The sequence below is a fragment of the Camelus ferus genome, chromosome 34 (genome assembly GCF_009834535.1).
Source record: "Camelus ferus isolate YT-003-E chromosome 34, BCGSAC_Cfer_1.0, whole genome shotgun sequence".
NCBI classification, from domain to species: domain Eukaryota; kingdom Metazoa; phylum Chordata; class Mammalia; order Artiodactyla; family Camelidae; genus Camelus; species Camelus ferus.
This window is the reverse complement of record NC_045729.1, coordinates 3400484-3427442: the sequence shown is the minus strand read 5'-3', so window position 1 is coordinate 3427442 and position 26959 is coordinate 3400484. Positions and strand designations below refer to the sequence as shown.

Sequence of the window (26959 nt, the reverse complement as noted above, 5' to 3'; positions counted from 1 at the left end):
CATAGATTATCAGTATTTAAGAGTGAATCTATCAGGAGATATGCAAGACTTTAGGGAAAATTATAATACTTAACCATGTCTTATAACTAAGATATACCATGTTTATGGACAGGAAGGCTTAGTATCATAAATACTTCATTTCTACTGAAATAATTCTATAGCCAGAAACAGCCACACATTTATGAAATTTTCATATATGATAAAGATGACATATCAGATTACTGAGGAAGGAAGTTACTATTCAAGAAATGTAACTAGAAAAATTACCCATATTGGCAAAAAAAGAAAAAAAAAGAAATTGGATCTCTGGTTCTACCATATACAAAAGTTAAATTACAGATAGATAAAGTACTTAAATGTCAAATGTGAAATTTTACTTTTTTTCTCATTTTATTATTACTGTTTTTAGGAAGGGGATATCTCAAGAATGCAAGATTGAATTTGTCATATCCTTGTTCATCATCAACTCTTTTTTTCTTATTAGGTAGAATTAATACAGTTTAACTGCACATATCCATTATATTTCATGCAAATACATATATACAATATACTGCACATTTTTTTTTTTAGTTTACATATATGTACTGATTATTGTTTCTAAGAACAGATTAGAGCTTTAGCTTTTTAAACTTACATAGTTATCAAAGAAATAAAGCCAGCCACAAAAAAAGAATCAACAGAATGCGGTAATCCAATCATAAAGGACAGTCAAATGTGCTTACACATATTCAAGAAATCAGTCATCTAAGTTATAAATAATAACTAGTTCATTTGTGTCCTTTATTTTTAGATTCCACATGTAAGTGATATCAAATGGTATTTTTCCTTCTGTTTCTGGCCCACTTCACTTAGAATGATCTCCAGGTCCATCTGTATTGCTGCAAATGGCATTATTTTATTCCTTTTTATGGCTGAGTAGTATTACATTGTATGAACGTATGTATGTATGTATGGTGTGTATGTATGTTCTTTATCCAGTTATCTGTTGATGGACATTTGAGTTGTTTCCATGTCTTGCCTGTTGTAAACAGTGCTGCTATGAACATTGGGGTGCATGTGTGTTTTTGAATTTTATTTTTCTCCAGGTATATGCCCAGGAGTGGGATTGCTGGATTACTTGGTAAGTCTATTTTTAGTTTTTTAAGGAACCTCCGTACTGTCCTCCATAATGGCTGCACCAGTATACACTTCCACTAACGGTGTAGGAGGGTTCCCTTTTCTCCACACCCTCTCCAGCATCATTTGTAGACTTTTTAATGTTGGCCATTCTGGCTGGTGTGAGGTGATATCTCATTGTAGTTTTGATCTGCATTTCTCTGACAATTAGCAATGCAGAGCATTTTTTCATGTGTCTGTTGGCCATTTGTATGTCTTTATTGGAGAATTGTTTATTTAGATCTTCTGCCCATTTTTGGATTGGGTTGCTTGTTTCTTTGATATTAAGGTGTATGAGCTGTTTGTATATTTTGGAAATTAGTCCTTTGTTGGTCACATCATTTGCAAATATTTTCTCCCATTCTGTAGGTTGTCTTTTTGTTTTGTTGATGGTATCCTTAGCTGTGCAAAAAGCTTTTAAGTTTAATTAGATCCTATTTGTTTATTTTTACTTTTATTTCCATTACTCCAGGAGCTGGTTCAAAAAATATATTATTGTGATTTATGTCTGAGAATATTCTGCCTGTGTTTTCCTCTAGGAGTTTTATAGTATCTGGTCTTACATTTAGGTCATTATGCTCAGCATCGCTAATTGTCAGAGAAATGCAGATCAAAACTACAATGAAATATCACCTCGCATTAGCCATTTTGAATTTCTTTTTGTATATGGTGTTAGGGGAATTTTATTTTATTTGGATAAAATACAAATATTGTATCTTTTTAAACCTAGAGATAGGAAAGAATTTAAGAGATAAGGCTACAAACTGATGAGTTACTGTAAAAGAATAATTGATACAAGTAACATTAAGAATTTTTGTTCATCAAAAGTTGCCTTAAAGAAAGTGAAAAACAGATTGTAAACTAGATGTTTACAATATACACAGCTGACAGGGATTAGTATTAAGAAAAACTACAAATCAAAAAGCACAAGCAACAAAAATAATGAAAAAATAATGAAAGACATAAGTATTTGACAAAAGAGAAACTGTATATGATTAATAATCATAGGAAGAGATATCAACTTTATTAATGATTGGGGAAATCAAATTAAGTACACAGTGAGACACCATTTAAAACCAAATGTTGGAAAGGGTTAGGATTCAGAATACTTTTGTATGTTATTCTCACAGCAATTTGAGCAGCCATTTTGGAAAATAGTTTTTCATGATCCTGTGAAGCTAAACATAGACAAACCTTATAACCCAGTGATTTTCCTTACAGGCATGTACTCAAAAGAAATTCTGTGTGTATACAAAAGTAGACGTGTTGGAAAATGTTCATGCAGTTATGTTTTCAGTAACAAAATATTGTAAGCCACCCAAACGTCTCTTGACAGGAAAGTGTATTATAGAAGTCAAAACAATAAATGGAAGCTAAAATAATATTAGCAACATAATGTTATGTGAAAAAGTTAAGCCCCCCAAATGTATGTCATGGAATACTCTTTAAAAATAGCGAAAATAAAAATAATATGCTTTTTGGTAGTAGATATAGATGAAATGAAACTTTATTAATTTGAAAGCAAAGAAATGATAAAAAATAAATTTAGGATTGTGAGTCTGGAGAGGTCCAAGAAGGGGTTATATGTAATTTATTGTTAAGGTCTTTAGTTTAATGCTGGTTGGTAGGTTTTCATATCTTAATTTTATTTAAGAAACAAAATAAACAGTAAAAAAAAAAAACACCCAGATGCCTTGAGGCAGGAGTATGATCGATAGGGAGGCTATGTGGCAAGAACAAAGTGAGTCAAGGGGAGATGCAGATTAGGTCAGAGAGGTATTAGGGACCTCTAATTATGTCTAGGAGAAGAGTAAAGAAATTTTCAACAAGAGTTTAAAGCTGTCTTTGATAAAAGTATCTGAACACTGAGACACTGAGTTTATAATTTCCCTCTTATCTACCCAAGAGTTTTATGCTTATTGTATCAGAACAGCCATGTTCCAGATAAATAGATTACTAGATATATCTGTCCTACAGACTTCACTGTGAATAGAAAAAAAATGTAGACAAGAGCATATAACACCATGAAAGATATGAAGTAACATTAAATTTGTGATCTTCTGCACTTTTTAGAGTTGTCAACACTAATTCTACTGTGTTATCTGACACTTTTCCCTGTTGTTGTATAGAGTGCCCGCTTAATATTGCTCTAATATTGTAGGCTTTTTACAGGGCATATTTTTCCTTCTAATTATTAGTGCCAGTGCATTTCATAACTTTTATTCGTGTTTCCTTTGCTTACATGATGAAGCTTCAAAGTTCACGTCTCATTGAGGCCTGGATTTGTCACTCTTGTTTTGAAAGATTTGGAGTTGAGATTGACATGATGATGGTTTAGAGTTTAAAACTTACTAGTTTTAGAAAGAGTTATCCAGTGTGATGAATGGATTGGAGAGTGACTGGAAGTAAGTTCTGGTAATTTTCCAGAAACAGTGATAGATATTTGAATCACAAGCATGGTCACCAGGGGAGAAAGTAAAAGAGTGAGGAAAATAAGACAGGATTGAATGATATACCTGGCTGCGGTGCAGAGTGAAGGTTGAAAGACAACACCTAGTTTTTGCATTCTGGATAAATTAAAGAATGATAATACTATTAACTGAAAATAACAGATTTAGAATAGAAAGTCCTTTGAGAAGAAGAAGGGAAGTTTATTTTAGCCATAGAATAATATATTTAGAGGATCTTATAATGCAGTAATAACAGTGATTGTAGAATATGGATGTGCTACAGATGAGGATGGTAGCAACAGCTAGGTTACAAAGATTCATTGATTCGTGTTAAGAATTTTGACTTCATCCAAAAAATAGATGAGAAGGCATTGATAGCTGTAAATAAATGAGTATTTACAAGGATCACTTGGGTGGCAGAGTGGAGAATGTAATAGAAAGGAACAAACTGGAAGCAGAGAACTATTAGAAGGCAGATACTATGAACCCAATGAAAGATAAAGGTGGCCTTAACTAGGATGAAAGTCTTGAAAGTATTGGTGATTGAACAGAGTGGATGCATTCTAAAGGTATTTAGGACATGGGATTTGGTGACTGATTTGATGTATGGAATGAGAGAAGGAGACAAAGATGACTCCAGGTTTTTGTCTTGGCCAACTGTGTTGTAGCTGGAAGTACCAATCACTGGGTGAGGGAATCCTGGAGGAAGAGTCCGTTTGAGGCTGATGGGAGAGAACTTGAGTTCCATTTTGATTGCATTGAATGTGAGGTGCCTGTTAGATTGAAAGAGAAACTGTTCAGTGGTCTGGTGGGTTTATGGATCTGAAAGTCAGGAGATAGATCTAAACTAGAGATTTCTTAGCTTGTTTGTAAGTAAGTCTAAAGGAATGAATGAGGTCATCTAGAGAGTTTATTTAAAGTGAGATAGGAAGAAGGGCTAGATTGGAGTGCTTAGAACACCAACATTTAGAGGGTAGATAGAAGAAGAACCTGGAAGGGAGATTGGGAAGAAGCAGTCAGAGAAACAGGAAGCAAGAGGGAAGAAGTATGGGTGTTTTGCAAACCACGGATTGAGAGTGTTTTGAGAAGGAAAGACTGGTCAAATGCTGTTAGGCTTCAAATAAGACAAGGAATTGAAAGTGTCTTTTTGCATTTAGTGAAAAGGAGGTAATTGGTTGCAGGCATGGGCTGTAAGAATAGAGCATCTCTGATGTTGAGTTGTGAAAAGGAGAGGGCTGTGGTTTAGAGAAGAATGTGTAGTTGAGGATGGTTTTGCTTTTGTTTTTGTTTTGTTTCATTTTTAAAGATGTAGAACCTAGAGCATGTTTCAGTGTTAATAGGAAGGAGCCAAAGATGTGGGGAAAGTTGAATATTTAATTAAGAAAGGGAATAAATAGTTGAGAGAGCCAGGTCTCAGAGCACAGATGGAGGAATTAGCCTTAAGTAGGAGGGATTCCTCTTTCCTTGTGAGCGGGATGAAATGGAATAGTTGGGTACAGATGCTGGTAACCATAGTTTTGGTAGAAAAAAGTTAAGGGCCGTCTCTTAAAATACCTTCCATTTTCTCTGTTCAGGAGGAGGCTGAGTCATGCACTTTGATAACTGAAAGGAGTAGACAGGTTGGATGTTTGAGGAGAGCTGACAATCTGTGAAATAGCTTCCGGAGAATGAAGGCAAGAGGCTTAATTAGAGAAAAAATGATGGGGGAGGCCGCACCATGGGCCCAGCTGAAGACGGGAAACATGAATTTTATAGTGAATTCCTTGACAGTTCTCAGCAGAAGCCAGGCCATTCGATATTGTTGGTGGTTCTTGAGGGGAGCTGTTGCCTTGTAACCACTCCAGATTCTGAAGCTATTGAGAAACAGAACCAAGAGTCGTAGGAATCAGAAAAGTGGGTCTGTTTGTTGTTAAGAGTTTAATGTAAATGCGGCTTGTGCTGAGGCTGAAATGAGGTTTTTTCTCTGGTGAGCTTCTCTCCTAGGAGCTGGACAAGAGAAAGATTATATTGTTTATTGGCACAGAGTTCCCAGCGGGGAACCCCAGGAGCTTGTGCCATACATACATGCTGGCCTGTATACATCCCTCTCACGCAATAGAGAATCTATGGTTGTCCTGGTCTCATCATTATTCTTCTTATTTTGTCTTCTTAGAAGTAAAGAAGGTAGAGAAAGGGACTACAGTATTTCTTTAATCTTGTTTCCTTGTATCCAGAGAAGGTCTGTGTCCTCTTTTAAAATGTGAGAAGAGGTGATGTACATACCCCTTAGCATTCATGGGAGGGTTGAGATATTGCCCGATGGAAGGAGTGTAATTCACAGAGTTGAGAATTTTGAATTGACATATGAAAATATTGTTTGGTTGGGAATATGTGACTGCCCCGGTGAGGTGGTTAACTCTGGAAAATCGGGCAGAGCATTAAGATTATGACAGTGAGATAGAACCAGAAGTCCATCAGCTGAGGGAAAGATTGCTATTAAGGAGTGGGAGGAGGTAGAAGAGTTAGCTAGAGAAGTTGGAAAGCAGATAAGGGTTTGGAGAATCAAAGCGCTTTGCAATTTTTTTTTTCTCATCTGCTGGGACACATGCGTTTTTGGAATCAGGGCTGGTAAACACAAAGACTTAATTGATAGCACAGATGAAAATTATATAAAGGAAAATGTTTAGTTAGAATTATTACTTGATGGGATGTTTTATCCTATCTGATGTTTTATCCTATCTGATCATTTATAAATAGAATATTTTTCAGGTAGTAAATATGTATCTCAGTTTTTTTTTTTTTTAAGTTGTGATAATGTTTTGCCATTGGTCGTAGTATTTATGGTACAGCAGTATTTCTTTAATTTGGTTTCATATGGGACATTTCAAAATTATCATTAGCTGCCATAATAATTGGATAGAAGAGTGGAGGTTGGCACTGTAATTTCTTTTAAGTTGCAGGCCTTCAAGCTTGTGCCTTATTATGAAGTGCTGGCAACTTGATTTTCTACTGCTCAAACTCCAATGTATTTTACTTGGAGAAATAAGAGGAAAAGGGAAGTTATGTGGGAACTATTCGCAACTCATTTGCTTTCATTCAGTCATTTATTACAAAAGCACTGATTTGAAACTTTTTTGAGCTCCTACTGTGTGCAAGGAACTGCACAGTTCAAGGTGCTTAGGAGTAAACAAAAGGTTAAGAAATGACCCCTATACTAGCTTGGAAGAGCTTATGGAAATTCAGGTAAACATAATTTCCTTGAAGAGATAAACTTGAAACTCTGATTTTATATGAGTAGACGCTTCCCTTTAGTTCCATTTTTAACCTTAACTAAGAAGGGGCGGTATGCGTATGTGTGTGTCTGTCTGTGTTTGTATTTCCTTTGTTGTGTTTCTTCTTAACAATTTATTTTCCTTTGGACTGTCTGAAAAAAAAATCATTTGTCTGTTGCTTCTAGGAAACATGGCATGGAACAATATTAAATGGAAAAATATTGTGATGAGGATGTTGGTCAGCTAGTAGTTTTCCAGATGGGAGAGAGATTGAACTGAACGCTGAGTGGACAGTGTTAACCAGTAGGGCACTTTGAGATGATTGAATTAATCTGGGTAATCTCCAGAGATCATATTTTTTGAAGTTAGTTACTTAGGTTGTCTTTTTCTCTATTTGGTGTTTTTTGCATTTGGTTTTGTTTTGAGCAGCTTTGGTGTATGAGATGCATTTTTACCCTTTGCATAAGTATTTGTGATACGGGAAAATGTTATAACGGAGACTAACGTGAAACATTTTAACTTATTCACTGGTTAAATGATAATTTAATATATTTAAGCATACTTCTATAGTTAGTTTTGGGGAAAAAAACTTGCCTTGAGTTTTTTTTTTTCCCCACAGTAGTATTTTGATGGAAATAATAGGTACTTGGATCATTGTGCCATGATTTTTTTATGGTGTTATTTAAAAAAATCAGTATGTGTGCCCACAGTTTAAAGTTATGACACATAGCCATCTCCCAATGCCCTCTCTTCTTTTCCAGCCTCTCCGTTTCTTGCTATCTAGAAGCAAGATGTTAGCTGATTCTTTTAGTGTTGACCTGTGTATCTCTAAATAACATGTTTTTTATTGCTACTTCTTGATTTTACTTCTTGATTATTGCTACTACTTGATTTGATAGATCCAGGCAGCCTGACTCCACAGTCCCTTTTTTTAACCTTTATACTATTTTGTCTCTTACCAAAATCGGAGCAAATTGGAAATTCTTTGCCTGTGGGTAGTGTTTGTCAAAGCCGTGTTCCCTGAGTCAGCTGTTTCTCTGTGGAACATCTGATGAAGTTCTTTCTTCATGGGTTGATTAGATTCACCAGAGAAGGATCTTGGACTCTGCTGTGCAGAGGCTGAAGCCCAGCTGCCGGCAGCTTGGTTGCCGGGTGGTGGATGAAGCCTGGGGATGGGTCTCAAAATCTAATACAACTTTGACTTAGTCCACCTGTCTCTGGACTGGAAGACCAGAGAGTCTTACCCTAAGGAATAAGCCGTCAGTCTTCTGTGATGAAGAATTGTAAACTGCCCAGTTGTACAGATTCTGGGAGGGGGTGTGGGCTTTATCTGTGACTTTTATTTTGAGTCTCATCTTTACCGACTTTCAGTGGTGCCCACTCCTGAGTCTTGTGGTTTCTGTGATGTAAACGTGATTGACTCTTGTTTTCCCCACTGGTAGTGTCATGTTCATCTTCCTTGTACTTGCTTTCAATTTTTTTTTTTTTTGCAGTTTTCTCATTTTACATTCTCTTTGACCCTGTGTTTATGTGGAAGCAAACAATCAAATCTTTGCTTGATATCTTTTAGGAAAAGATTTTGAAAAAGACTTGAATAAAATGCATGTTTTAAATGTTCCACTTAAAGTCTCTGCTAGGTCTGTTGAAATAGATCTCAGATGTCTCCTTTTACCTGAAGCATTTCATGGTGGCCCAGCTAGACTTATCATTGTCTGAAAACCTTTTTCTCCCACCTTGAATGCTTTTTCCTTCTTTCTTAAGGCCCTTTTATATCTTGTATTAGTTATATCTGCATGTTTTACTTACACTCTGCCCCCCCCTCCACACCAGACCATAACTCCTTGAGGACCTTGAGTGATCTCTTCTACAGAGTTGTTCAATAAAAATGTTACATTAAGTGTTGTGTGTATGTGTTTTTCTTGTGAAATATCCGCAAGATATTAAATACTGGGGATAGTGAAGGAGGGAATTAAAATAATAATTCAACAAAAGAGATTAAATTCAGATATAAAGAAGTCTGAGAGTCGTTAAACCTAGGTATTATGAAATCATTCGGCATAGATACCTTACCATAACAAAGTAAGCAGTTCTTCTGCCGTGACACAAAAGAATGAACCACATGATCTGTCAATTTGTTGGCCAGGCTCCTGATTCTGTAAGTTAGGTGATAGATATAGTTGGTGTTGCTCTGTTCTGTTTGTAGTTTAATGGGATATAATGTTAGGTGCTAGGAATGGTCTAAAAGGTTTATAAATGCACTTTAGATAAAACTGTTTTAAATGTATCGGACTAGCTGAATCCGTAAAGAAGCCCACACTTGTAATCTTTTATTTTAAAAACGAATTTTTAGTTTTTGGATTTTATAAAATGCTGTTAATTTTTCTTTTTGCTCTTCAAAGTGTTCAAAAGGAAACAGAAACTATTGCAGAATTTGCAATGAAATTATTCAGAGAAAGGTTATTGCTTTAAAATGATAATGTTTACTTCTCTGCATTTTTAAAAACTCAGGACATATTTGTATTTTAAGATAAATTAATATTTCTTTGAAAACAGAGGAAGACTCTCATCTGCATTTTAATATGCAATAATGGCTGGGGTATAGAAAAACATCAGTGGTCACTCATAACGTTCCTTTACAGAGCTAAATCATCGCTTAGGGAACTGATGGTATTCGGTTCATTACCACAGGCAACAAGCTGAAATGATTGTTAGAAATAGGTATTTGTTTTTGTTTTCAGATTGTCTGGCACCTAGCAAATAATTTATTGGGATTTGACTTATGGAAACACATAGAAGCATTACTCTAAAAATTCTGTTCTTTTGAAACCATATTATTTGGGTACAGTGTTTATAGATGCTAAAAATATCTTTTGTCTCCTGAGATTCGTGGGACACATGTGAAAAAGACAAACTTGGTGTTTATAGTTTTACTTGGTTAATTCTTCGTATCCATATCACTCATTTCATAATTTCTTCATGAAAAATATAATCACATACAGATTTCTATTTGCTTGCAACACAAAATTAATGTGAATTCCATTTCAAACTAACCACCATCAAAATTTTCTGGAAGTCTGGTTTATATTTTTAAGTGCTGTATGTGGATGACTTGCCTAGCTTTGATTTTTGGAGAAATACATCTTTTAAAAATTTTTCAACAGATTGTTAAATTGTGGATAATGATGACAATACTGGTGTCATATTCTGGTTAATTTAATGTCGTCCCTTTTCATAATGTATTTCTGTCTACATATATTTTAGTGTTATTACCTACTGAGTTTCTGTGAAAATAAAGTTTCTTTGCCAATTAAAACAAAACAGTCCTCGAGGTAGTTTTTGTTGTTTATTCTTCTATATTTTTGAGTTATATTTTTGAAGACATTAGTATTAATTTGACAAGGCAAACAATGCTGTAGATGACTACTGCTTTACCACTCAAAGCAAAACACCTTAGAAAAATACCTTTAGAATTACTGCTTAGTATGTGGTTTAATTTGCTTAGCTGTTTTTTTTTTTTAGAAGTTGGAGAAGATTGTATTTCTACAATCAAAGTCCATCTTGTATTACTGAGTCAAGGAAACTGTAATTAATACTTAAATATGATCACTTTTGAAAAATAGAAAAGGAAACCAGTTATTGACCAGAGTATCACTTCCAGCTACTGATTCACAATTTATTGTGAATTTATTTTTTATTTTGATATCTATCACCTGTTACTTGTTTTACCTTTCCAAGTGTTTTAGTTACTTCGTGGTTTGCTGGATAAAAGCGTCTCCTTTTTATTCTTCCTATCCTTTGATTGTTATGATACGCATCTTGGACAAAATAAAGGATGTATCATCCTGGTGACTGTCTCTCTCACATGCTTTGTAAGGGTAAAGAAGAAAGGAATTGTGGGTGTTCGCTTGCGTTTTTCTCTTCCCTGGCCTCCCATGAATACATGACTTGATTTATCTTGATCAGCCTAGTAACTTGCTCCACATTTTTCCAAAAGTGCAAAGCAGTTTCAGCTAAAAATACACATATCAAAATGCTCCAGAAGTTGTGGCCGCAGCTCAAAAATGCTGATCAATTTTGAAAATCTAAATCAACCTCGGCCATGAAACTGAGGGAAGAACCTTTGTGGTGGGGGACAGATTTCCAAAAATTCACCACAGTTCTGTTCTTAGCTGGAGTCTGTACTGCTGTTGCCAGACAACTGAGGAATAGATGCAAAAAGCAGGAAGCATTATTGAATTGAGCCCTAGTGCCAATTTGGGAAAAGCAAATTAAAATGTAAAAGAATATTTTTCCACTCCTGGCGTCTCAACATAAAATGGCAAAATACATGGTTGCTGAAAAAGTCACAAAAATTGTTAATTTTGCCAGCATGGCTAATTTTGTCCCCCAAACTTAGTCTTTTTGTGTTAAAAAAAATGCATACGCATATAGTTAAAATAAGTTTTTTTTTTTTTAACAAAAGTGGAATTGTTTTAATTTACAAATCAAAATGTATATACATTTAAGTCAGAGAAGTGTTTTGACATAAATAACTGTGTGGGGTGTGGGCTTATTTCAATGTCTTCTGATATTTTTCAGGTGCCCTTGAAGAATGGATGATGATGATTTTGGTGGTTTTGAGGTGTGTGCTATTATTTACCTCATTTTGCCTATGTAATTGTTTTATCTCTGTGGGATTATAATGGAGTATATACTAAATGTATTATTTATCATTGGCATTCATGGTCTTTTCTTGATCCTTTTGAATGTAACTCTGGAATAAAAAAAACCAAAATCAACAAAAATTAAAACATATCCTTTCTGAAAGTTAAAACTGCTTTATTGCTATTGAACATTTGGTCATGCCCATAGAACTTGGTTTAACCCGAGTACTACTAGTGGAAGCACTGAAGAAGAGGCTTTAGGAGTTGTCAGCAGATGGTTTTGCGGGGATGTGCATGTCTGTTCGGAAATACTTGTGAGATGAGGGATGAATATTGAAGATCTGTCACATATTTTCATGTTTACACCTGTAATGAGTTGATTTAGTATATTAACTACATCTAGCCTTTGGGTGGCTTATGGAGCTAATTAGTACGTCATGTTGTTAGATTATTCTCTCAGGTTTTAGTTGGATGCTTTTGTAAGTGGAAATTGTTAGCTTGAAGAAGCACTGTCTTTTCCTTAATCCTTGTCAGTGTGTGTTCACTTCATTGAAATATTTTGTAACCCAGTTATTTTTATGGAGCCAGTGTAGTCTTGCAGGAAGATCTCTGGATTAGGAGTCGGTCATACTTGCCTGAGCTCAAGTCCTGGAACTACCATCAAGTGAGCTCTGTGATTTTTTTCTTTTCTTTTTTTTCAAAGGAAGGTTTACATCTAGTTTGTAATTTGGTAAAAAGGAGATTGTTACAAAGGGGGGCTATAATCATGACATTAATAGGGTGAATGAGATACTAAGTATATTCAGTGTTCTGAATGTCATGAAAGAATGATGGGGGCTTCTTTTAGTTTAGAATTATTTTTTTCTTTTGTTGATCTTTAATATCTGTTAATATGGAGATATTTTGAATGTGAACTTACCTGTTTTCTACGTTTCACTTAAAACTTTTTAATTTAACATATTGTGTATTGTGTTGTGTTCTGCATTTGCTTCAATATTTTGGGTTTTGTTGGGTGACTGAATCTTATGTTACTGATATAAGTAACATTTAAAATTTTGTTAGAATTCCTTTCATTTTGAGGAAAATAATGTGTTTCAGATATCATCTTAGTGGATTGTTTAGAAGTTGTCAGTTATTTGAAAATTAAAACTCAGTATAGTCTCCTTTATTTCAACCATGCTTGACTTATTATAGCAGAGAGAGAAGTAGAGTAGGTAGTGTTACTTAGAGCAGCAATTATACTTGAGTGCACAGTCAATGGATCTATTCCTTTTAATATTATGTAGTTACAGTGTCAACCAACCATTCCAACTTAATTATGGTTGTTAGGTTTCTTTCTTTCCACATCCTGTTGTAGAAATATGGAAGGTCTCTGTCCTTGGTTATAGAACCCGTGTTTATTTTTCATAGTTCGTAGAGAGTGGCTGTTATATCCCGTGTCACTTAGCTCCTGGGGCAGATTGCCCCCGTTGCCTTCTCCTGGCTGACAACTCAATGCAGAATGCAAACTGAAACTCTGGCTCTATTTTTCAGTAATAATTTTGCTGTGACCTGGACACTTAAGAGACAGAAAACTCTGCACTAATGCTCATAAACTCAACATAGTAATTGACTGTCCTGTAGTTTTCAAACTGTTTAATAGGAGGGCTTGTTAATTTTAAGTGTCAGCTTTAGGAATTCTCTGACTGTTGAATGCAAGCAAGTACAGCTGGTAGATTATTTAAGAACATGGATGAATCCTGTTTCTTTAGATTGATCTCTTTTTAGGTCTTCTGATAGTTAATGAAAAAAGATTGAGTCTCAAGACTTTTGGACTTTTGAAGAAAAATGATAAATGTAGTAAAGTAAATGCAGTTACTTTAGAGTACTTAGAAATAAAGTTCACAAATGAAAATGTAATTGAAGATATATAAAATAAAAATATTGTTAACAGGAGATATATTGGAGTAGGAGGAAAACTTTTACGTAAAGATAATAGAGCACACGTACTGGGGGTAGTGACTGGTAGAGGGGGGTGGCGGCTGAAGACTGAAAAGCAATTGAGTTTTCGCAGGAAATTTGAAAATGTGTGGGGTATTACAGAGAATATGCTTATAGAACTGGGAAACTTCATTGCTTAAAAGCATTTCTGCTTTTCAGATTTTCTAAAATAATTTTGTGTCTGTTTTACAGGCAGCAGAGATTTTTGATGGTGGAAATGGTGAAACCCAAACTACATCTCCGGCTATTCCTTGGGCTGCTTTTCCTACAGGTACTGCTACAGAGTAACTAGGAATCTTTTTGTTTTTTCCTTATTTAACATTTTTAAACTTTTCTTTGAAAACCCGTTTCTACCTTTGCGCTTTGCCATCTTTGATCTGAAAATTGGAATGACCCAGTTTTAACCTCGTTTTTTTAATAACAAATTATGAATTGCATAACAATTTCTGCACTGGTGGCTTGAGGCATGATTCCAAAAATGATATCATGAACAATAAATGAAGTTAAAGTACAATTTACATTTCCAAATTTGTCTTCTTTTTAGGAAGTTGAGCTGCCAGGTAAATTTTTTAGAGGGTTCAGTTCGTTAATTAAAGGCTCCTTCTTCTTAATATTCTAAAAATGGTTTGTCGTGTCCACCAATGTTTAAATTTAGAAGTATTTTGCAGGAAAATTATTCCAAAGTATTAAGAATTAAGCCATCCAGGAAATTAAATAGAAAAGTACATTCCGTTATTGAGAGATATTTTGTGGAAGACCTAATATTCAATATTAGTAAAATTAATGTCTAAATAATATTTTGAATTCCCTAGACTTTTTGTTCTGCAAATCATTATACAGTCAGCAGTAGAAGATGAAAATATCATTCTTGACAGCTCTGCCTCATCTTGGATTGTTAGAATTTTTCATCCTACAAATATTTTTCCAGTGCTCATTATGCATTAAGCACCACGGGGGTATGTCCTTTACTTCAAGGGAAGACAGAGCAGGCACATACATATGTGTAATATGAAGCAGATTTGTGATTTGGGAAGAATGATGATTTCATCAGCCATTCATTTAGCAAATGTTATTTCATGCCTGGTCTGAGTCAAGTATGATCCTTGAAGCTGGGTACATATCGTCGATCTAGGCTTTAAAGGACGCATGTAATTTCAATGGGCAGAAATGGGAGAATAGGGGAAGATTTTGAAGGGAGAAAAATGCGTGGACTAGAGATACAAATGTGGGAAAGACGATGGCATAGGTAGGATGCTCATCCTTGTTGAAAGGCTTTATCCATGCTGTTTCTTTGCCTAGAATTTCTCACCTTGCTTCCCCCTGCCACTTTCTCCTCCTCCCTCACCATACTAACTCCTGTTTGTTTCATGTGCTGTTTCTTTTATTAATATTTCTTTTTCTGGGAAGCCTTTCCAGAGAACCCTCCCATATCTACCTGCATGTATTTCCTGACTTTCATGATGGACTCTAAGTTTTGTAAGGTTAGGCGCTATGTCTTTTTGTCCTATGTTGTGACTTAAGTGCTGAACACTTACATTGCCCCTCAGTAAATTTTTGTAGAAGGAATAATTTAAAAAAATGAATGTATGAATAAGTGACTGAATAAATGACTAGGCTAGGGTGATGATGGGCGTCAATAGGAAGCATTGAGATAATGATACGTATGTGATGGTTTAGAATTTTCAGCGTGCTGTCATGTATTTGTTTATTATAAAGTACGTAGGGCACCTACAGTATTCCTATTGTACAGTTGATGAAATGATGGTTTATAAAAGTTTTGGAGTTTGATACAGACAAATATGCTTAGGAATGAAATCTAGACTTTTAAATTCTATCTTTTTTTTTTCCCCAGTGATTTTTTTGAGACCTTCTGAAAGTCGATTTTATTTTTATTTATTTATTTATTTTTAAGTTAAAAGTTTTTTTAATTGAAGTGTAGTTGATTTACAGTGCTAGTTTCAGGTGTACAGCAAAGCAATTCAGTTGTATGTATACATACATATATATATATTTTCTTTTCAGATTCTTTTCTTTTTTGTATATATATGTATTTATTGAATATAGTCAGTTTACTGTGTTGTGTCAATTTCTGGTGTACAGCACAATGCTTCAGTCATACATGCACATACATGTATTCATTTTCACCTATTGAATATAGTTCCCTGTGCTATGTAGTATGAACTTATTACTTACCTATTTTATATATATTAGTAAGTATCTTTTAATCTCGAACTCCCAATTTATCCCTTCCTACCTCCTTCTCCCCCTGGTAACCATAAGTTTGTTTTCTATGTCTGTGAGTCTGTTTCTGTTTTGTAAAAAAGTTTGTCTTCTTTTTTTTTTTTTTTAAAGATTCCACATACATGTGATATTGTTTGGTATTTTTCTTTCTCTTTCTGGCTTACTTCACTTAGAATGACAGTCTCCAGGTCCATCCATGTTGCTGCAAATTGCATTATTTTATTCTTTTATATGGCTGAGTAGTATTCCATTGTATAAATATACCACAGCTTCTTTATCCAGTCATCTGTCAATGGACATTTAGGTTGTATCCATATCTTGGCTGTTGTAAAATAGTGCTGCTGTGACCATTGGGGTGCATGTATCTTTTTGAATTAAGGTTCGCTCTGGATATATGCCCAGGAGTGGGATTGTTGGATCATATGGTAAGTCTATTCCTAGTCTTTTGAGGAATCTCCATACTGTTTTCCACAGTGGCTGCACCAAACTGCATTCCCACCAGCAGTGTAGGAGGGTTCCCCTTTCTCCACAGCCTCTCCAGCACTTGTCATTTGTGGACTTTTGAGTGATGGCCGTTCTGACTGGTGTGAGGTAGTGCTGCATTGTACTTTTGATTTACGTTTCTCTGATAATTAGTGATATTGAGCATTTTTTCATGTGCCTATTGGCCATTTGTATGTCTTCATTGGAAAATTGCTTGGTTAGGTCTTCTGCCCATTTTTAGATTGGGTTTTTTTTTTTTTATTATTAAGTTGTATGAGCTGTTTTTTTAGTAATTGCTTTTTGTTAAAAGCATCAGCAGAACTGTCTGACTGAGTGGATGTGAGGGGGAAGGAGGGATCAAAATTGATTTTTAAGGTTTCAAGCCTTGTTTCTGAAAGAATGATATTACCATGAACAGAGATAGAGAATTTAAAAGAGTTGATTTAGAACAGTATAAGGCCTTAATGAATTTGTAGTAGACATGTGTATTTAAAGTACCTTGAGTTCAGGAGAAAGATTGGCTTGAGTTCTTGGTTTGGGAGTTTTTGCATTGGTATGACAGTTGAAGTTGTAAGGAGATCACTGGGGGAAAGAGCATGTAGATAGAATAGGGTTAAGTAGAGAAATCTGGATGTCTGTGTTCAGAGAACAGAAGGCAAAAAAGAGACAGGAGATAAGGAGAGTGCGGGCTAGTGTAACACAGCAGGAGTAGAACATTTCAAAGTTGTTCTGGTCACTGGTGTCAGAGGCTGTAGAGGCCAATGAGATGTGAGACTGAGAAAACCCGCAGATGGTCCTAAGTGTCTTTTAAGGAAATGGTTTCAGCAGAGTGGAAGTTGAAGCTAGACTGCACTTCACTTTGTGTGAAAGCAGGAAGAGTGTGTGTTTTTCTGTAGTTCCTTAGGCAGTGTATTAAAGAATTGTGTATTGTGGGCAGTTTATCTAATTCCTGTCTCCAAGAACGAATCTATCTATCTATCTATCTATCTATCTATCTATCTATCTATCTATCTATCTATAGATCACATCTTCAAAGCCTAATGGATTAAAGAACAAGCTTTCTAGTACACACACACACACACACACACACAGCCTCCCCCTCACTCCTGTGAAGAAAGAAAAAAATCAGATTTGAAGAAAGCACTCTTTGGATTTCCTTACTGACTTGCAGATCCGGCCAAGTGTGGAAGTTAAAGGCATGGTAGGTGTTTGCTTAGCCAAGGCAGTCCTCCTCCTTCGTAGAAGATAGTTTGTCTTCCTCTGGCGAAGTCCGCCTCTGATTCCGGTATCTGGAAATTGTTTCAACACGAGTGACGTGAACAACCTGATTGACTTACTAATTTAATCATTTCCACACTAAAGTCCAAAGAAGATAGGAACCTTTAAGAGATCTAACACACATTCTTTTTAGTAGATCAATCTTCTCCTTTTGTCTGTCTTTCTACCTACACTCTAGCTGTCTGTAATCTTTATGAAAAATATTTTTGAAAGAGATGACTATTAACCAAATTCAACCACAGCTTAAAATCCAAGAAGATTATTCAGAAACATTTGGTTTAAGTTTTTAAAGTGCTTGGGGGAGAATAGAAATTTTCATTCTTGGGGTTAGGATAAATGATTTTGTTCAGTTAAGAGCGTAATAGACTTAGTGATTATCCTGCTTCAGGGCTGGTGGTTAGTGGGAGGAGGATTTCATAATAGCAACCAGGACAATTAATCTGTCTCTTAGAATGTCCGTTTATAGCCTTCAGGACTGTTAACGAATCTAGGTACTGTGGGGTGTGCATTTCACTGTAACATTAGCATCATTTACCCTAGTGGGACCTTTTAAAAACGCTGGTTTATATGAAATACTGACAATGAAATTAAAAAATTGCCAGTCAGAATAAATGTGCATGTTGGTTCTTTACACAAATTGTTATCTCTAGGCCCATCTCTCATTAATGTGTGGCATCTAATTTATAAAATGTGTCTCTACATTTCCATTATCATAGGAGTTGGAGAATGGAAGTGAAAGAAGAATGAATGTAAAATTATCAATCTCTTTTTTGTCCTCTTGTGTTTACTCTCAATAAAAGTGTGATGATTATTACTTCATTTCAGTGAAAGCTACTCAATAAGAAGAATTGCCTTCAAGCATTTTCCTTGCCCTTCCAGAGCCGTTACTCTAGCTTGTCTCCACAGCTGTTCTGTTTGTGGCCTGTGTGCTAGTCAGACTGTGATGTACATTGTGTTCCCAGGTGATGTGTGTCCCTGTCTGCTTCCCATTGTTCCTGGTTGTAATACCTTCCCTCATCTCCTGTCTGCTTACTTGATTCTTATTTTTCTTTCAAGAGAAAGTGTAGAGTCTTTACCAAATTTGTTGCATATCTCATAATTGCTTCTTGTTTCAGGATACTGTATCATTTTTTCTGCACCATTTGCTTGGCATTTAGCTTATGCCAATTTGTATCTTTTTAAATTGTGATAAAATACTTATAAAATTTACCATATTAATCAGTTTATGTGTACAGTTTAATATTTTTAAGTATATTCATTGTTATGCAGCCAATCTCTAGAACTTTTTCATTTGTTAAACTGAAACTCTACAGCCACTTAACAATAACTACCCAACTTCTGCTCTCCCCAACTTCCCCTCCCCCTAACTCTCCTTCCCCCCAGCTCCTGGCGGCTACTCTTCTACTTTCTACTTCTATGAACTTGACTACTCTGGACATCTCATATAAATAGAATCATCCAGTATTTGTCTTTTTGTGACTGGTTTATTTCACTTAGCATGATATCCTCAAGGTTCCTCCATGTTGTAGCATGTGTCAGAATTTCCTTCCTTTGTAAGCCTGAATAATCCGCAGTATGTATAGACCACATTTTATTTCTCCATTCATTCATCGACGGGCACCTGGGCTGCTTCCTTTGGTGATAATAAATGTAAATAGTGCTGCTATGCACACTGGTGTACTAATTTGTATTTTGGAAAATACTGTTTTATCCGTATGACTCCCATCTCTGCGTGTCTATCTTAGTCCAAGCCTTGGAAGGCAGAGGCCATGTTTTAAACTTTTTTGAATCATGAATACCTAGTATAGCATTGTACCTTGTTAATAAACAGTGCTCAGTGATTGTTTCTTGATAATTAGTAGAGCAGATTTACATTCAAGTAACTCTTTTTGATTATTTTAATTCCTAGTGGGGGTGGTTAAATAGTCTTTCAATCACAGGTTAGAGGAAGGCAAACCTAAACTTTCCTTAAAAATTATAGTAATCTTGGAAATCTTAGATAATTACTCAAAGATGGCTAAGAGGCTATTTCAAATGACCTGGGGATAAAGATTAGAAGGAGTAGTCACAGATTCTCAGAAGGAGGGAACAGTTATTTTGCTGGTTTTTTTCTAATTTTTTCCCCTGGTCCTACAGTGTATCAGCAGATAACAGTAAAGGACAGCAGAGGTTAAATTAAATTTCAGTTCAAAATATTGGAATTCTAGAGGCAATAGTAGTATTAAGTTCTGTTACCTCTTTTTGTAAAAAAAATTTTTTTCTGAACATTTTCCCAAAGAAAAATCATTTCACATTTTCCGTAACATAGAATATCAGGAAGTTTTTGAATTGGCTTCTCATAGAACTATATTTTTTAGAAAAAAAATTTTTTTGGCCAAAGAATCTCATTTTTTCAGAATCATTCTCAATTAACTATCCTTTAAACTTTTTAAAAGACTGGTAATACTTTGCTTCTTAGAAAACTAACATCTGTCTTCTGATATACACATGTGTATATGTACATTCAAATGCGAATGTGTATATGTAGAGATACATAGATAGATAGATATTCTGATTTTCTTCCTTTTTCCTTACTTTTACCTTCTAATGCAAGTTGTCTTCCCTACCATACCCTTTTGAAGGAAGTACTCTATCTTTACTTGACTTTTCAAATTCTAAGAACATTTGACTATTAGTTTTAGTTTGGCTTTAGTATATTTTTGGTTATGTTTTCTGATTGCAGCAGACCCAAAGTTTCAGAATCTGTGATATTTATTTAAATTAATTATTTAGCTTGTTTATTTCTTCATTCATTCACTAATTCACTCATTCATCACGTTTGAAAATATGTATCAGACACTAAGTGCCATGTGCTATGTCACATTCAGTGATACTTTATAAAACTGTCATCTCAAATGACAAGATGTTTCATGAAATGTAACGTTAATACTGCCATGCACTTTTATCAGTAACTTTAGCCTCAAATCTTTGATAGAGGTTATGTGAAATGTGTATTAGGTCAGAAAGCATTGTCATATTGCCATTGTGTACAATGTGGGTGGTGCTCTTTTAGAGGAAAATGTTCACTTTTTACTTTTAACTGTATAAATATAAATTGTCTAGAAGGCGAGGTGGGAGGCAAAAACTTTGAATATTGTCCTTTCCAATATGTTTTTAAGTTCCTTGCAGCACTACACAGACCACATTAGAATGCATTGACCATCAAAGGGAAAAACAAGTGGTCCAGATAGATACTTTAATCTAAATTAGCTCCTTCAAAACAGCTTATATAGAGGGCAAACTAAACTGTCTTTCACAAGCCGACCCTTTAGAAGGAATAATGGGAATTGGACCAGCAGATGTTGAACCAAATAACTTAGATGTGGTTCACTTTGCATCTGGAGCTATTTGCATACAAAGCCAACAGGAAAGTTCAAACATTTTTCTCAAGACATTGGCAGAGAGAAACCTGGAAGACAGATGCCTTTTTGATTTCATGGTTCAATTTTTCCATTCTCCATTCTCCTGGCCAGGAAAACCTAGGACAACAAATCGGTCATTTGGTTAATATCCCATTACGCTCCTTGCTAACCCTGTTTTTCCAGTAGAATCTGTGTTACACATCTATACGAGCTCAGAACCTGAGTCCACACATTTTTGTTTGAGAAAAAAATGTGATATTTTTCTTCAGTTTAGTCTGTGGTTTGCACGTAGTGATAGTAAACATTAACTGAATTCATTGGTCTGACCTATATTTGAGGTAAAATTTGAAGGTGTTTTATTACATAGTCACATACTGCATTATAATAGGCAGTGTAGGTAATGTTGGAAAACATTTTGTCCCTTCTACTTTGTATCCACGTTGTACTTTTTTTTGCCCGGACATGAGTTTCCATTATAGTGTAATAATTTTGTAATATCTTTACACTGGGTATTTGAATGAAATATTGCCAGATAGCTTCTTTTTGTTACTTCTTTTATATGTGTGTATATATATATATATATTACATTATATATATATATGTATATATATTATATATCTATCTTTTTTAATCTCCTAGATTTTTAACTCACGTTTATTTTTTCTGGAGCCAGTTTTTATACATAATAACTAAGATGGCAGCTTTTATAAAGCTGTGAGATATTACTGTACCTGGAAGTATTAGTCTTTATGTGGATTTTCAGTAATTTATGGCAATTCCTACCTTCATTAATGCATATAATAGGCAATATATTAGTGATTTTTGTTAAGACTTTGAAGATTAGGTTTGTAATGTGGTTTAGAGTCAAATATCTCTGACTGTAGAATGAGGAGTTCTGACTTCACCTTCAGCTGTGTAACTTCTCTGAAACTTAATTATTTAATTTATAAATTAAAAGACTAGACAGTATCTTAAGTATTCTTCCAGGTTTTGAGTTCCAAATTTATTTTTAATTTCTTTTTCTGATTCCAGTGTCTGTAACATGAGTAGCTCCCACCAGGTGAGTCAGGGTACCTGGTTCTAACTGCGTGGTCCAGCTGACGCAGTGCTGATCTAATAAATTACATTTAATCTAAAAACATAGCTGTAAACATGGAAGACCATTGTTAATGTGAAGAACTATAATATTGAAGAGAAACTTGGTCCTTTTCTGTGTGTTTTACTTATTACCAATTACTGCTTAAACTGGTTTTTCTGGTGTTTTATGATACAATCTTAATCTCTTTTATCTGATTCTGAACTTGTTCATTAGAAAAAACAGTGGTTTGGTTTTTGGAATATTAGAGAATACATGTGAAAAAACAATTTTAAAATAGAGTTTTGTAGAGATTTTCTCATATTGAAGGCTTGGCAGTGAGTCTTTTTTTCTATAAGACAAAGGTAGTGCTCTGACTCTGTCATCACAATGCTGAGTTAGCCAGAAAACAATAACAAAAACAAAAGCCTTGGGCTCTGTCTGGCTCAGTGACAGTAGGAGTTATTGTCTAGTCTTCTTAAACCAATATATAAATTTCTAAATAGCTCTCCTGGCTTATGTTCCTTTGAATTCAGAAAATACACTTTTGATTGTTTTTGACAGACAGGCAGACATACACATATGCAGTACAAAAGCCATGAAAGAAAAGGGAAATAATATTACAGGTATGCAGTGAGAATATCTTTCTCATCCTAGTCCTCTAGTCCCACTCCCCTGATACAATGTGTTGACGTTTTCTTTTGGAACCCTCCAGGCATCTTCCAGGCATATAAACAATGTGAATGTGCCCTCCTCCTCTTACGCAGATGACAGCGTACTGTCTATACGTACTAACACCTCTTGCTTCTCCCCACAACAGGAGATGTTGCTGCAGGGGCACGTCTAGATCTCCCAGATTCCTTGCAGTGATTGCATAGTACTCTTTGCATGGATGTACCTTCAATCGTGTAACCAGTGATTTTATGCCCAGTTTTTGCTGTTACAGCAGCCCTGCAGTGAATTTTCAGTGAAGCTACTTTAATTTAGGTCATAATTTATATTGCTCCTGTGACTTAATGGAAAGATTAATTAAAATGAACAAATAGTTCATTTTTGAATTTTACTAATATAAACTTAGGGCACACGTGTTCTCTAACTCTATATAATGTCAAATTTTATATTTACAGGGCCACACAAAAGAACATGTTGATGACATTGAAGGTGATGGTAATTTTATGAGTACATTGAAAATAAAATCTTTGTGGGCGAATGCTCTTTAGTTGTCACACTGGTTTTTTTTTTTAACGTGTTAAGTAATGTTTATTGCACCGTTGTTTATAACAGCTCAAACTAGAACCAACCCAAATGTCAACCAAAAGTAGAAAGTTTAACATTTGGGAGGTATATTTATATAATAGAACATTATATACACTTGGAACACTAACAAACTACAGCTACACATAACAACATGAGAATCTCATAAACATATATACTGTCCTCACAGGATCTGTAAGAATCAGTGAGAGGTCTCAATTGACAAACTGTCCTGTTATCGAGACCTCAGTGCTAGAATCTGAAGCCTGGAGTGTTACCTCCCTTTGGACTCCTGGAACTCTTGTCCTTCATGAGGGTTCCTTGCTTTGGACAGAGAGCTAGGTTTAGGACTGGTCCAGAGTGAGCCCCATGTCTGAATCTGCCAAAGGGCAGAAGTCGTCATCCTTTTCACTCAGGATGGCATGGGGTGGGGCGCGGGGAGTAGACTTCAGATAAGGGAACTGTGGATGGATGGTGCAGTAAGAGACCAGGAAAAATCTCGGACTTGAATTCTGTGGTACAGAGGTCAGAGGACAAGGCCAGGCCTGAAGCTAACTGGACTGCGTACGTCTCTCTCCTCCTTTAGCCTCGAGATTCTTGTTCTGGGCTTTAGGCCTAGTTGTAGCTGGAAACAATAAATTCTTTCACTGTGGGAATGCTCAGGTGGCCATTCTGAGGGTTGAGGCAGCCCAGGAACATGACACTGACAGGACAATAGGACCAGCATAATCAGAGGCTGTGACTGGTCTGCCCTTCTCACACTTGACGTCTCTGGACTGGTGTCTCCGTGAACACTGTTTCTAATGTGTGCATTTTGTGTTCACTCAGGTTGAGTTTTGAAGCACTTCTTCCCATTTTTTTTAAGGTTTGGTATTTGATCTTCTCTAATAAAGTCTCCAGATCTCTGTGCTGTTATCTTCCGTAGACACAACGTTTCTGGAGTGTCCTATTTGGAGAGTGCCATCATTTCTTGAGATTCTTGAATCTTCTGATCCTTCTCTGTTCCTGTCGCCTCCTTGTGGTTCTCTGATGCACAGCCCATCCGTTAGCAAACATGCAGGCTCTAAGTTTAACTAAACTGGGGAATCTTCTCACTTCCCTCTACTTCCCTAGTGACTACCCTAGTCAAAACCACCATCATGTCTTTTCTAGATGACTTCAGCAGTTTTTCCCCACTGTTGCTCCCTTACCCCTTTTCTCTAAGTGGTACCCAGAGGACTAGGCCATAGGGAGTACTTAGCGAGTGTTGGCTGCTTGTGGAATTTGACTTGAAAGTTAGAAGTGTTTGGGGTTTTTTCATTTTTGTTGATTCTTGAATATCAAAGTATAAAATATATTATTTGACTATAGTTTTGGAGATTGTAATTTTGACCTATTATGATATTCTCCTGAATATTTTGTTTTAACCTCCACATTGGGTAGTAAAGGTTATGCCCGTTACTAGGATATTCTCTTGAATATGTCACATAAACTCATTGCAGTTAAAAAAACCCTCCATGAGGTTCCTTAAAAAACTGAAAATAGACTTACAATGTGATCCAGCAATCCCACTCCTGGGCACATACCCGGAGAAAAATAAAATTCAAAAACACACATGCACCCCAGTGTTCATAGCAGCACTGTTTACAACAGCTAAGACATGGAAACAACTCAGATGTCCCTCAACAGATGACTGGATAAAGAAGTTGTGGTATATTTATACAACGGGATACTACTCAGCCATAAAAAAAGAATAAAATAATGCCATATGCAGCAACATGGATGGACCTGGAGATCATCATTCTGAGTGAAGTGGGCCAGAAAGAGAAAGAAAAATACCATATGCTATCACTTATATGTGGAATCTAAAACAAAAGGACACAAGTAAACTACTTTTATTTCTAACTTAGATGATTGATTTCTTGAATATGTGTAAACACATCTGACTGTCCTTTATGATTGGATTACCGCATTCTGTTGATTCTTATTTTGTGGTTGGCTTTATTCCTTTGATAACTATATAAGATTAAAAAGCTAAAGCTCTAATCTATTCTTAGAAACAATGATCAGTACATATATGTAAACTAAAAAAAATGCAGTTTATTATATATATGTATTTACATGAAATATAATGTGTATGTGCAGTCAAACTGTAATAATTCTATGTAATAAAACTAAAAAAGGGAAAAAGTTAACTACTGTTTTATTTAATTTTCTTAGAAATTCAGGATTTTGATTCATTAGATCTACTTTTTTTTTCTTAATCTACTTTGACATCTGCATTGTCTTTGTTTTTCCTATTTTAGTTTATGAGCTAGAAATTTAATTCTATTTTTAATTGATTGAAATATTAAGGCTCTAGATTTTTTCCTAAATACTGTTTCAAATGTATCCCATAGATATATACAATTTTAATTATTATTATTTCTTCGAAATTCTGAAACATCTTGACAGTGGGAAATTAAAATTTTATTGTGGTTGTGTGGGTAATGGAGTAGGTGAAATATTCCTGGAAAAGCTTGTTTTAAATATTGACAAATGATCATTTCAGTGACAACTTTCGTTTTCTGAATGTTTGCCAGGTACCTCTCTGGTACAGCTAAGTGGTATATATACATTATCTAATTTAAACTGTATAGCATTGTTTTGAGGTACACAGTTATTTCCCCATTTTGAGAAAAGGAAACTGGCTCAGAGGGATTTGTGAAATTTGCCCAAGGCTGCATAACAAGTAAGTTGTTATTGTTCAAATTTGGATCCGTTCCTGATTCCACAGCTATGGCTTTTACTTGGGCAGGAGTATTGTGACGTCACAGAAGTATTGGACCGTATGGCATAATCAGGGAACAGTACGAAGCACAGTGTGACTGGAGTGAAGCTGGAACTTGGTGGTGTCATTTCTGGCTTGGGCAGATAGTTCATTGAGATGCTGTTGACTAAGATGGAAAACATGAAGCAAAGCAGGTTTATGTAAGAGGATGGGTGAGTTTGATGTACCAACTAGATGGCTAAATGGAACTGTCTGATAGTTAGGTGAGTGTATGGATCTGGAGGTCTGCAGAGGGATTTGTGCTAGAGATATGAATTTAGGTGATAATTTAAATAATGGATTCTGATAGTGGTAAGAATAATGTGAACATTGAGAAGGTCAGAGGATATAGGAAATAATGAAATTAAGATTCAATGGAGAAGAGTCTAAAAAGGAAACCAGAGAAAGAAGAAAAAAAAACAATGTCACGGGGAAGCTAGGATATGGTAGTTCACAGGTGCCAAGGAAAAGGGAGAGTCATTAGTATGTGCTCTGAAGAACTAAAGAAAGATAAAATAGGAAGGGTTCATTTGATTTAATAGCTGAAAGGAAAATTAATATCATAAATGATGGATCTAGTGGAGTGATGTATTTATCCCTTTTCTTTCCTTTCTCCCTCTTTCCCTTCCTTTTACTTCACCCTCTTCCCCGTCTTCTTTCCCTAATATGATATGTAACACTTCATGCTACAGAATGAGAGTTGAACTCATGACAACATGACATCTTGTCTTAGATTATGGCTATGAGTATGAATGACATAAAGAGATGTGAAAATGTTCAAGTATTGGATCAGAATGACTTTTTAAAAGAATTTCTTGAACTCAGAATCATAGTTACACATACCCTTTTTGCCCAGAAATAAACATACTTGTCCAATAACTTTTAACAGTCTTTGAAATAGTAATGAAAATAATTTTAGTGCAGTTCTAAAAGCTTTATGTATTTTAGTCAATTAAAACC

The 26959-nt window shown here is 35.3% G+C and overlaps 1 protein-coding gene across 6 annotated transcripts in view; it reads left to right on the top strand.

The window, feature by feature from the left end:
* CCDC91 (coiled-coil domain containing 91) overlaps positions 1-26959 on the top strand; it is a 224903-nt gene that overhangs the window by 22577 nt on the left and 175367 nt on the right. For all 6 annotated transcript variants that reach the window (XM_032473293.1, XM_032473295.1, XM_032473296.1 and 3 more), the window contains 2 exons: positions 11435-11477; positions 13672-13750. In XM_032473293.1, coding sequence (XP_032329184.1) covers positions 11448-11477; positions 13672-13750 — 109 coding nt within the window. In that variant the 5' untranslated portion in view covers positions 11435-11447. Of the gene's footprint in view, positions 1-11434; positions 11478-13671; positions 13751-26959 lie in introns of those variants that run through there.